The sequence below is a fragment of the Crocodylus siamensis genome, chromosome 5, assembly GCF_052110815.1.
Source record: "Crocodylus siamensis isolate JL-2025a chromosome 5, ASM5211081v1, whole genome shotgun sequence".
Taxonomy (NCBI): Eukaryota; Metazoa; Chordata; order Crocodylia; family Crocodylidae; genus Crocodylus; species Crocodylus siamensis.
Window position 1 is genome coordinate 71,008,544 of NC_143399.1, and position 12,542 is coordinate 71,021,085.

General features: G+C 40.2%; 1 protein-coding gene across 9 annotated transcripts in view; it reads left to right on the top strand.

Annotated features, from left to right (window-relative positions):
* COL11A1 (collagen type XI alpha 1 chain) overlaps positions 1-12,542 on the top strand; it is a 256,244-nt gene that overhangs the window by 202,521 nt on the left and 41,181 nt on the right. For all 9 annotated transcript variants that reach the window (XM_090048879.1, XM_090048883.1, XM_090048880.1 and 6 more), the window contains 5 exons: positions 8,579-8,632; positions 9,195-9,302; positions 9,503-9,556; positions 10,197-10,250; positions 11,698-11,751. In XM_090048879.1, coding sequence (XP_089905005.1) covers positions 8,579-8,632; positions 9,195-9,302; positions 9,503-9,556; positions 10,197-10,250; positions 11,698-11,751 — 324 coding nt within the window. The remainder of the gene's footprint in view (positions 1-8,578; positions 8,633-9,194; positions 9,303-9,502; positions 9,557-10,196; positions 10,251-11,697; positions 11,752-12,542) is intronic.

Below are 12,542 nucleotides of genomic sequence, written 5' to 3' on the forward strand. Positions count from 1 at the left end.
TCCACTAAGTATCTAATGCTTCATAAAGAAAGATGATCAAGGGTGTAGTCCATCTTTTGCACGAATTATCCGGCTGAAAATTGAAGAATACACTGTATTCAAAATCTCATCTAAATCTATCCTAATCATGCAGGTAGTCCAACATATTCGAAGTAGCTTTTTCTGTCAGAACATCATATTACATTACATTTCCTTTGTGTAACTAGCTTTCTCCTATGTTAATCTACACTTTTTATCACAGCAATGACTGGGCAATTGAAATTTTGTAGCCTGGTATTTTTCACTTCTGAGCATCTTAATATTCTATACATTTTTCTTTCCCATCTATCCTGTATTTATGGTATAGATGGCAGGTTCACAATGTATTTGATGCTTTAAATAAGATTCTTTGGGTGAAGTATTGACCTTATTGAAGTCGATGAGAATTTTACCATTGGCTTCAATGAGTCTAGGATGTGACCCCTTGCATTTATACTCAATTTATTAATTCCTGAGAAAATTTTCTCTCAGTTATTTTGTAAAAAATGTGACTTACTTCTCCTTCTTTGTTCCTCTTCCTTACCATCTGGCTCTTCTGGTTTAGAGCTTCCATTGTGTGAGAATTATCCTACCAATTTAATTTGGGAACATAAATACATACACACTCTGCATCAGTAGGTACCATTCTTATTTCCTGTTGCTTATTTCCCATATCCTTTACATTCATACATGAATGCTTGCAAGCACATTGTCTTGCTTATTTTTTATTTTAATTGCTTGTTTTTACTTTACTATTCCCAAGTTTTAAATGCATGCCAGATTTTTCAGTTAAGATGCTTCCACTTAATGAGTTCTGCCAGTTTTGAAAGCATAAGGAATTATTCTGTCTGGAATAGTTTCTGCTTGTTGAATAATTTTCACTCAAATGGTCATGGGTGGATCTAGGAGGATGCAATGGCACAGTCTCACTCAGGCAAAGGGAGGTGTGGCTTCATTCCTCTTGCCCTGGATCTGCTACCACAGATGGTGTCTCATCAATTATCAGATTGCTTACTCTACATCCCTTTACTTTCTTTCCTGTATTTTTTTCCAATGGATTTTGTTGTGTAGGCATGCTTTGGTTTTCTCATCTAATCCTGGGTAAGCTCATCATAATATAGGTAATAGAATTCTCAACTATCAAAATTTTCCCTTCATCAGCTAGCAAACTATAATTTTTTTGTCATATTTAATGCTATGTGTTTTTAACTAGCCTGTTGTTTCCTCCATTTTGCATACAAAATATAGGCCTGAATAATCAAAGGCATCTGTGGTACAAATGTGCATGTAGTATTGCATTATTCATGTTTATAACCTCCCTGGAATGAGCTGGAAGCCTTGAGACTCTGTTACACTCAAGCATAACCACTTAAAAACCAACTTGTCCCTCAAGTATACTTTCTTTAGCTTGCTTATAATTAGAAAAATATAGTAGAACAAAATCTACAAGCATATTTTAATCTATATCTAATACAACACAGGAGGCCTGACTTTCAGAGGTGCTAGGCATTTATCAACTGGATTTTAACTTGAGTTACTCATCACCTATGAAACATCTTACCCTGTTTACCATACCTAAAATTAAACCTACTTTTTAAACATTTCTTTCAAATACCCCATGAACTTGGGAAATCTATGGGCATCTTTACATATGCTCCAGGAGTGTGTGTGTATATATGTGTGTGTGTGTGTGTGTGTGTGTGTGTGTGTGTGTGTGTATGTATGTTGGGGGGGAGTGCTTTAACTATAGTGGATCCGAGAGCCATTCTCATTAAAGCACCCACAGCATCTCATGTACTTAGCATCTCACACTTCAAATTGTCAGTGGTGTTTCTTTAAGCACCCCCACTGCCACTGTAAAGCCCAGGGATGCTGAATACTAGGGCTGTGCGAGGCTTTGGACAGAGCTTTGGATCTGGAGAACCTTTGGATGCTTCAGGGTCTGAAGCAGCATGTCCGGGTTGAAGCACTGGCCTCATTAGGCTTCCCGAAGAGGTTCAGAGCTTCCAAAGTGCTTCAGAGCCACCTTGGAGATCTGGCCATAGGGTATAATGGGGAAACAATAAGATATCTATAACTTTGTTGTTTTTTGTCTGATTTGGATGACATTTTCAGGGGTGGTAGAATCTGCAGAAAGCATGAAGCCTGTCAAGTTTCAAAAAGATTGGTGGGGTGCAGGAGTTTCTGGGGAACTGCACCCCAAATTCTTGAAAGCAAAACTCCTGTCACATCTGTGTGTTACAACACAGGGAGGTTAAAACTGCAGGGGTGGTTGCTCTTATTGAGGCCACAAAGCCTGCCAAGTTTCAAGAAGATGGGTGCAGGGGCTTGGGGGGAAATGCCCCTCAGGCTGTGGACAAGCAAAACTCATGCCATGGGTGACTGCGTGCGCTAAGGTGCAGTGGGGTGACAGCCCCAGGGATGGTGGCTCCTGCTGCAGCCACCACACCTGCCAGCTGCTGAGGAGATCAGTGCAGGGGGGTTCTGGGGCCCTGCACCCCTAGCTGCTTGTGGGACTGACTATGTCTGTCTTGGGGCTGGGAAACACTGCTGCAGGCCTGGCTGCTAAGCTACTGTGTTACCAGTTACTAATCAAGCATGATTCACTCAGGGACCAGCTCAATACACAGGACCTAGCTAATGTAGCCAGTTAATTGCCATCAATTAGCACCTACAAAACCAGGCTAAGGAGAGGAAACAATACAGACAATCAACTGCCCCAAGACAGACACAGTCAGTCCCACAAGCACCCATGGCACGCGTTTTGTTTGTCAGCAACTAGGGGTGCAGGGCCTCAGACCCTCCCCGTAATGATCTCCTCAACAGCTGGCAGGCGTGGTGGCTGCAGCAGGAGCCACCATCCCTGGAGCTGTCACCCCACTGCGCCTTAACACACACAAGGTCACCCATGTCACGAGTTTTGCTTGTCCACATCTTGAGGTGCAGTTCCCCTCAAACCCCTGCACCAATCTTTTTGAAATGTGTCAGGCTCTGTGACCTTAGTAAGAGCTACCACCTCTACAGTTTTGACCTCCCTGAGGTGTAACACATAGGCATGACAGGAGTTTTTCTTTCAAGAATTTGGGGTGCAGTTCCCTCAAAGCCCCTGCACCAATCTTCTTGAAACTTGACAGCCTTTGTGGTCTCAGCAGGGCCACCAGACCTGCAGTTTTCACCACCCTGTGGTGTAAAACACAGCCGTGACATGAGTTTGGCTTTCACCAATTTGGGGTATAGTTCTCTCCAAACTCCCACACCAATCTTCATGAAACTTGGCAGGTTTCATGCGCTAAGTAGAGGCTACCATCTCTCTAAGTTTCATCCAAATTGGACAGAAAACAACAATGTTATGGGTATTTAATTGATTCATCCATTATACCCTATGGCTGGATCTCTGAGGTGGCTCCAAAGCTTCCAAGCCACTTCGGCCGGATCGAGGTGGAAACCCAGTCTGGACTCCAGATCAGATCGCTGCCATCTCAAGTGGCTGTATCTGAAGCCGGATCGGATCGTTGCCGAGTCGCACAGGCCTACTGAATACACAAGACACACAAGCTGCTGGAGTGCGCTAATTAGCATGCTCCAGCAGACTCGATTAATTGAGTCTGCTCCAAAGTGCTGTAATTACATCACATCAAAGCAGCATCCCCACATGTGTACAGGCATCCTATGAGTTTACCAGCACAAAAATAAAACAAATGAAATAAAAATAAGTTAAACTTCTTTCCATTTACTCATCACAAATAAACTCAGTGCATGAGTGTAGGCCTGTTTTTGATTATGGTTGTCAAACACATCCCAGAGCTATATCAATAGGTACGAATTGCAACATTAGTATTATTACATTTTTTCATGAAAAATGTAATATTCACTGCATATGCTACCATTTCTCTGTTTTCTGCCTTTTTATAATATCTATTAAGCAGGTACAGTCAAATGGTATAACATGTCTATGAACAAAATTAAATCTAAAAGCACTGTCACAGTCAGGTACATGAAACACTTTTAAAAATACGGAAAGAAAAAATGTGCTTTACTATACTGAAGAGGAATTTCAGCATAAGAAAAAAACATTTAATTGGTCTTGACTTACTCTATATTCTTTGATGTTGTAAAATTAAAATAAAACAACAATATTCTATATTAACAATGTTTCCTAAACAGCAATCAGGACTGAAATCAGTGGGATGGTGTACATGTTTGTATGATCACATTTTAAGTTAGTTATATTAGAGTGGAAGTGAGATACTTTTAGATTAATTGAACAGTCTGGCCTAAACATTAAAAACATGGTGAGTGATTCTGTGCACATGGTCTTTCATACACAAATCATTTGTTCCCACAGGTATTCATCAGCAAACATTTGCATTTGCAAATATTAAATTCAGTCTTCTGGGTGAATAAAATTAGAGTGCAGAATTATGCCCAGAGACAAAAAAAGAGCAGAGAGCTAGAGATTATATTGAGATCATATTTGAAAGCGTGGCTGCTAAAACTTATTAATGTTTTGCAATTATTACAATACTCTCAGCCAAAGTGGACCGGTGGCAATTTATACTCACTGGAGAAATAGACTTCTAATTACTTGCTTCTAATTGTGTGCCTCTCTGACTGTTATCACTAACATACTTGCACGAATTTGTGCACATATGTATGTGCACATGCATGCACCAACAAACACACACATGTGCACACAGTTTCTTCCAAAATCTCTTTTTTGTCTTTGAATTAAATTGAGAGGCATAGCACAGTCCTGTGGATTGTTTAAGTCCTAAAAAACAGCATATGTACCTTGGAGCTGAATATAAGCCAATAGATATAGCTTTTTTTCCAAAGGAGATGTACCTTTTTTGGTACTAGTCTCATTTTTATCCACATATTAGCCTTTTCAGACTTTGAGAATTCCTTGTGAGGAGACGAACAGAAACAGAAGTGTTATGAAAATCCTTTTACATTGACTGTTATGCTCAGTTGGTGTTACAGTAGTCTTACAATATTCAACTTACAGTATTGTAAACTAGTTACAATATTCTAAAATATAACCAAAAGGTGGCAGCCTTCCATCCAGTATCATTTTGCTAGTGTACTTTCCATTATATTTTCCAGAACTATTTTAGGTGGTTAATCGTAAAGAAAAGACTTTAAAACTGAGGCCTTGGACTGAATAAAAATATTCTATGTGAATGATAGAAAATTCCAGAATTTTATGTTAGTGCCATTGTATCAGTCTGTGTAGGTTAGGATTGTTCTTGCTGAGCACTTGTCTGAAAAAGATCCTATAATATTTTGGGCTTCCCCTTAAAAAGATCTGATTTACAGCCTCAGGATTTTCTGTACAATAGTTAGAGGTGGACTAAAACTAGATCATATGATTTCTTTCCCTGGTAGAGCAAAAGGTATTTCCCATGTAGATGATATATCAGGTGTTGAAATTGTTATGCCCTCGATCTTTGGTAGAAGGCAAAGATCATGTAATTTATTCACACCTGAATGGAACAGGATGAAAACAGATTGGTGATGTATTTAATACCTATGAATATATACTCTCTATGGGTGCCTACAGATGTTCAGGGGCTGAGCTCTAACTCGTGGCACTTTACATTCCCCCCCTCCCCACTCCAACCCGACAGATGTTCACCTATTGGGTTGGGGAGGGTGGGGCCCAAGCCCACCTGCACTGACCCTGACCAGCAGATGGGGGTGCTCCAGCAGCCTTAGAGGAGGCTGCAGAACCACTCCTCTCCCCAGCCTTGTCCTCCCCCTTCCCTCTCCTTCCCTCCCCTCCCCTCCCCTCCCCCCCCCAGCTCCAAGGCTACCAGCAGGAGAGTGAGGAGGCAGGGGAGGGAGCAGCTCACAGCTGCTAGCTGGGCTTTGCCAGGCAAGAGCTGAAGTAGGGGCTCAGGATGGAATTGAGCCCCCTCAATCAGCATGCTCCCCCCCCATCCCAGCTGGGGTATTGGGGGTAGATGAACCTGCTAGGTGTGGGAGGGTCCATTCTATCCCCCCTCCTGCCAGGTCCACCCATGGCAAAGGCAGCACTGCTGCTGTCAAAAGGCCATGTCAGGGGGTGAGAGAAGAGAGGCCCCCTCTCATATGGGCTCCCCCTCCACATTTATCCTGGCTGGCGTATTGGTGGGAGCCGGGGTAGGCTGAAAAGGTAAGGGGTGGCTTGCTTCCCTGGCCCTCTGCCTGAGCAGTAGCAGCAGTAGCTTGACAGCAGTAGCAGCAGCGATGGCCAGAGCTAGGTGGGTGGAATAGAGCCCCTTTGCCCCACAGGCCCACAGACTTGCTTCCCCCAATACCCCATCTGAGGTAGCTGTGGGGAAGGGGGGTGGTCATGTGACAAAGGGACTCCACTCGACCCTGCCCCTCCCCTCAAGCTCCGGCCAGGCAAAGCCCAGCTGGCAGCTGTGTGCTGCTCCCTTCCCTTCTCCTGGGGGACATGGCTGGGCTGGTGATTGCTGGTGCCAGCAGTAGCCCAGCTCTGCAAAGATGCTAAAAATTAAACCTTGAGGAAAAACAAGTTCCCTAAGGTACTCCATTCCATAGCACCTTTAGCTAATAGCTGATTTGAAAAGGTTAATTTTTCATGTGATTGCCCATTTTAAAAGTGTTCTCCAGCTGTGCACTCCAGGGGCCCAATCACACAGAAAAGGTAACTTGTGTAAGTATCCTAGATGTATTTTTCTAGAGCCATCTGTTGCAATGTAGTATAGGCACCTCATGGGTCATCTAAACCAACTCCCTGAAAAAATTCAGGATTCATTATTCAGACACCATCCCAGAAAGATGCTTACTTTGCCTCTTCTTGAAAAACCTCCAGTGAAAGAAATTTTGAAACTTTCCTAGACAATTTATCTTATTTTCCACACAGTTCTTACTCTTAGAAAGAGTAATGGCAAGCACTAAGAGAGACTATTACCACTAATAAACTAATGACAGTTTAGATTTGCAAAAATTGTAGTAAACAGTTTCTAAAATCAAGTCAATAAAAGACATTGTAAAGCACTTAAAGGTACTTTTTTAAGGTTCTGAAGATTTATTGATGGTTTGATAATCTGCAGAAATTATTGGATAATATCAGATCAGATAATTATCATATAATTATCAGATAACCTGCAGAAATTATCAGATGATAACTCTGATAATCAGCAGAAAAATCTTTATCTTTTTCCTATAGTTTGAACCATATTTACAGTGGGCTAGATGTGCTGAGTACATGGAAGCCTGTAGGCCCTCCCCCCCCTCAAAAAAGAGGACTGTCGCATGAAATGTGCAAAACTTTCCACATGTCCATCATCTTAGTCCTCCTCCCTGGCAAAAATAAAAGTTGTGCCTATGCAGTGGGCCATATTTAATCTTGCTGAAGTCGGTCAAAATTCTTCCAGGGCAGAAGAGCAATTTGTTTAAGCTACATCTGTATCTTTATCATATGTGTGCTTCAATACAGACTAGACAAATGACCCCTTCCACAGGAAGATTGAAGACATGCCCCTTATGTAAAATGAGTTGTAGTGCGGAGAGGTGTATGCAGTGTTCAGATTTTGAAGAGACTAGGCAGTTTAATTCATGATATGTACATTTTAATTCTCTGAATAGGTCTTTCATTTTTTGTTGATCTACATGATTTTTTTTATTCTTATTTTAAAGCAAAATTCAGACCAAGTTTGACACAGTTCCATTATTTTAAAAAAGGTATAAATTTAGCTTAAACTTTTAACTTTTCTATTGGAGTAAATTGAATATTTTTCTAATTTTCCTTTTGTCGTTTGTTGAGCAAAAAGAAGGTATAAGTAATTCCACACATTATATCAAAAAATCTTTTAAGTAAATCATGCTGTTCTCACCTGAGTGCACACTGGCTAGAAAACAGGTTTTGTTATGTATTCACAGATTTATACATTCAGGGCATTAGTACCAGAACATTTTAGTAACAAACTAGTTTTCTATAAAGGTATATTTATCAGTCTACTGAGCTAGAAAATAATTGCTCATAACTAAACTTTAAAAGTAGTGCTTGCAAAGCCAGACTTTGACATACACCGTACTGTGTTTTGGCTCAAAAAGAGAATAAATTACCTTAAATGTTCACTTAATATGGTAGAATCTTTGACTTGCACAGATTGTTTGCATATGGTGTTCTTTTAAAAGCCATCTGGTTTAATAAATAATTCCCTTCAGCAGTAAAAGCACAGTGTGGGTCTTGGTGGTCTCTTTTAAAATATTATTGCTATTCTATTATTTTATTCTTTTGTTATGGCTTGCCTTATTATTTATTATATCACTAAAGACCTAGAAATAAAGCCTAAACATCAATGGAAATTAATTTTCAATCGGTATTTGCTATTTCTTAAGGATTTGCTTCCAGATGAGAACATGAAAAATGATGATGGAAGAAAAATGCAGATGGTCAACATGTGTTTGTTTTCTTTCATTCGGAAGAAAAATGATAAACAGGAAACTTTCAGTACAAGGCATATTTTTAATTCAACAAAAGATTGTACAGATAAAAGCAGAGAAAGTAAAAGACTTTTATTTATAAATCATTATCTCTTTACAGGGTGAACCTGGTGAAGCAGGTAACCCTGGACCTCCTGGAGAATCTGGTACATCTGTGAGTATATTTTAAAATAATTCTGGTAAAATAGGCTACATGGTATAAAATCCTATAGAGGAATTTCTGGTTTCCTATAATCAGATTACTTATGAGATCCTCAGATGTTTTCCTCACACTTTAACTGAAGAACTGATATTTATAAAATGTAATTTATTTGCTTTCTGTTATAGCTCACCTCTTGTATACTAACAATGCAATTACGCTTGTGGACATCTATCTCTTATGTCCAACAAGTTACCATGTATTTGTTCAATAAAGCTATTTCTTCCAGGTATTACTTTTTTCTTTGTTAATGGAAAAGTTAATTCAAAATTATAAATCTTCCTGGATGTCAATATCTAGGTGCAGATGTGAATCTAGGCCTGGGTTCTTCTGGAATTTCAACCTGGAGACTGGTTTGGACATAACATTTAGTCAAAAGACAAGTTTTTATGATAAAATTTGACACTTCTGAAAGTTTAAAATGTAGGCTTTTAGTTGTACTTATTTTATAGCCTCCCTTCCATCTTCTGACTATGCTGCTTCAGAAAGCTAATATTTTCTATGTTTTTTTTTACAGGGCCCAAAAGGTGAAAGAGGAGAAAAAGGTGAAGCTGGACCACCTGGGGCAGCTGGACCTGCAGGTGCTAAAGGCCCTCCAGGCGATGATGGGCCTAAGGGTAATCCAGTAAGTGACAAGTGCATTGGAAGTGTAAACCATTCTTGTGTCAAATAAAACATTGATTCATTTAATAAATGTATAGGGCTGTATATGCATTTCTGTAGTGTGTATTGAGTTAAATATTGTCTCCTTAAAGTATTTTTAAATAACTTTTACACACTTGGTGGTGGATGACATCTCTCTGGTTTCCTTTCCAATTTATCTAGGGACCTGTTGGATTCCCTGGAGATCCTGGACCCCCTGGTGAACCTGGCCCTGGTGTAAGTATCTAGGCAAAGCAATTTGATAGCCTTATCCTGGTTTCTACTGAAACCAAAGTTAAAATTTCTATGAACTTCAGTGGTAATGTGGTCTAGCTCAGTAGTTCTCAACCTTGTTTGTACCAGGGCCCACTTGTAAACATCAATGGTCAGGCCTGATGCAGTGCCTCTCACTCCTAACTTGCTGCCCCTTTGTTGCTCACAGGACCTAGCCCACCAGTGTGTGGGGGAGGGTGTGGTGTGGGGGGCCCAAGCAGCCCCTAGTAGGCTGGAACTCTGCTGCCCCACAAGGGAAAAGCCACAGTTTCCCATGTTTTTCTCCTTCAAAGAATAATCCATTTTTTAAGTTTGTTCACAACCCTTTCATATATTCTTGTGACCCACTTTTGGGTCACAACTCACAAGTTGAGAAACTCTAGTCTAGCCTGAGTGATATTGTTCCAGCTGATAGTGTTTCTGGAATCTTAAAAACTGATAAATTTTAATAAAGAGCCTATAATGGATTTTTTTTTTTTTAAACAACATCTAATAAAGTTTTAAGAATATATCCTAGGGAAGAGTAGTGCATCTGAACATACAAGTAGCATTGCAACATTAAATTAAATTAAATATTGAGCTTCTTTCTCTCACATATCTGCAGGGTCAGGATGGTACCGGTGGGGAGAAGGGTGAAGATGGTGACCCTGGTCAGCCTGTAAGTAAATTTGACACTAATAATTCCTGTTTGACGTATTCTTCAATATTAAGAAAAAAAACCAAATTAAAATATGAGAATATTTTAAAATAATTTTTCCTTTTACCTTCATTGTAAACTATCCATTCATTTCTGCACTAATTACAATAAGGCTTTGAGTGTGATCAAATATAGACACAGTTTGTGGTGATAAATGCATACCTGGCTTCTGTAGGAAACAAGTAGAGATACCCAGATTCCAGTGAAATTCAGTGGGCACATCTGCGCATGCTGTTAGTGTTATAAAGACATACTGCTCTTTCTGTGCCCTCTGTGTCCCAGTATGGCTCAGCTCCTGGCTCTCCACAGGAGCCAGGAGCTGAGCAGCACTGGGACTGGGGAGTTGTATCCTTCCTTGCCCAGCTTGGGGCTGGCCAAAAGCTGTCCTATGTCAGCTTCTGACCTGCCCTAGACTGCTCAAGGATTTCACTTCCCAGCCAGGGGCTGATGTGGAGTTGTTGCAGAAGTGGCAGTCCCTGGCTGCTCAGGCATTTCTGGCTGGGAGCTGCCTCAGAAGTAGGATTTCCCTGCTTGAACAGCGCCACAACAGGGAGGTGAAGGAGTGGGGAGGGGTAGAGAGCTACCCTGCCCCAGTGCTGCTCAGCTCCCAGCTCCTGTCCTTTTCTAGCTTATTTGTAGTAAATATGTATTTTGGTGAACATTATGATTGACAGAATTATCTGTAAAGCTGAATGCCAAGATATAAAAATGAGAGAAGCTAAAACACTGTTATATCTCATACTGGCCTACACACATTAATTTCTTGGATCACATTTGTTTATAATCCTAGTGACTTTAGTAGAGTAACATCAGGGATGAACTTAGTCCTTCATTTTTAACCTTTTTTGGGGTATATTATCTATAATGGAACATTTGCCTCTGTAGTAAACGCTGCAAAAGTAATTGAATTCTAATAAAAGTGAATGTGAAATTGACAGCCGTTGCCTAGTTCAGTAACAACCTAATCAGTCTCAACAGTGTAGAGAAGCTCACACAAAGGCAGAAGATTGAAAAACGTAAGAACAGTTTTAATTAAATGAGGCAGATAGTGAACATGTTATTCTGTTACACCTTTTAGTTTGAAATGTTTTCCAATAACTAACAAAAGAAAGGGAACAAAACCCCTCAATATGGTTGTGTTTGATTCACTAAAATCCCAGACTGGGTTCTAAATACATTCAGGCTAAGATTTGCTGAGTAATCAGGCATCATTTTTACCCGCATTTCTGATCTTAACCAACTATAAAGTTCTTTTATTTAATGAAAGATGCTATATTATTCCAAATTACATTTGTTGTGCTTAAGGGGTTGTGTGGGGGGAGGTGGGGGTGGGGAGAGAGACTTTTTTTCTTTACTACCATTCATCAAATAGCCTTGAAATATTACTATGGATCATTTGTATTTTCAGGGTCCACCAGGCCCTTCAGGTGAAGCTGGCCCACCTGGTCCTCCTGGGAAGAGAGTAAGTAATTTCTGTCTCTTTTACATTTTTCTGATCAGGACACTGTGTTTTAAGGAGCTCCTAATGGGCTCAGGTATCTGCTACCAGTGTTATTCCGATTTTATATGATGATTGCAACATTTGCAGTATGGTTGGGTTTGTTTTACTGTTCAAAGAAAGACATGATTCATGATCAGCCTAGAAAAGAAGAGGTTTTGAAAAGGGTGTCTTTGGCCTGTGCTGGCTTTGAGACTTGTACTAGGATCAGAAAAGAACTCCAACCTCCCAAGGAAGAGTATCAGGAGATAAGGGTCTCCTGGATCATACTGAAACAACAGACAGATGGAGCATAATTACTGCCGCAGTTCATAGTGGTGCAGAGTGTTTGTGGTAGAAAGCACTAATGACCAATGTGAAGATAAAGAGACATGGCTTAAGCTCCAGCCCTATGAGGTAGCAAGGGAATGCAGGACCTTCAGTTGTGGTCAGCTTATTCACCAAATTCAGGAGACACTCCAGGTACAGTGGAAGAAGACATCTTGTTTCTAACCCACACCTGGGATGCACAAACTATTTCATGGTGATTTGCAAAGATGGTACTTGAGTAGTAATTTGTTTTTACAACAAATTCAGCATCACAGACTATTTTGTTTCCAGTCCTTAATGTCATATTTAACTACTTTGCTTTCAACTCTGGCATACTCTCTTGCAAAGATAAGACAGTTTACTTCTTTCAAAAATAGGGTTGCCTGAAAGCTCATTGAACTAAAGCAAAACTTGAAATTTCAGAACACAGATAAATATGAAGAATG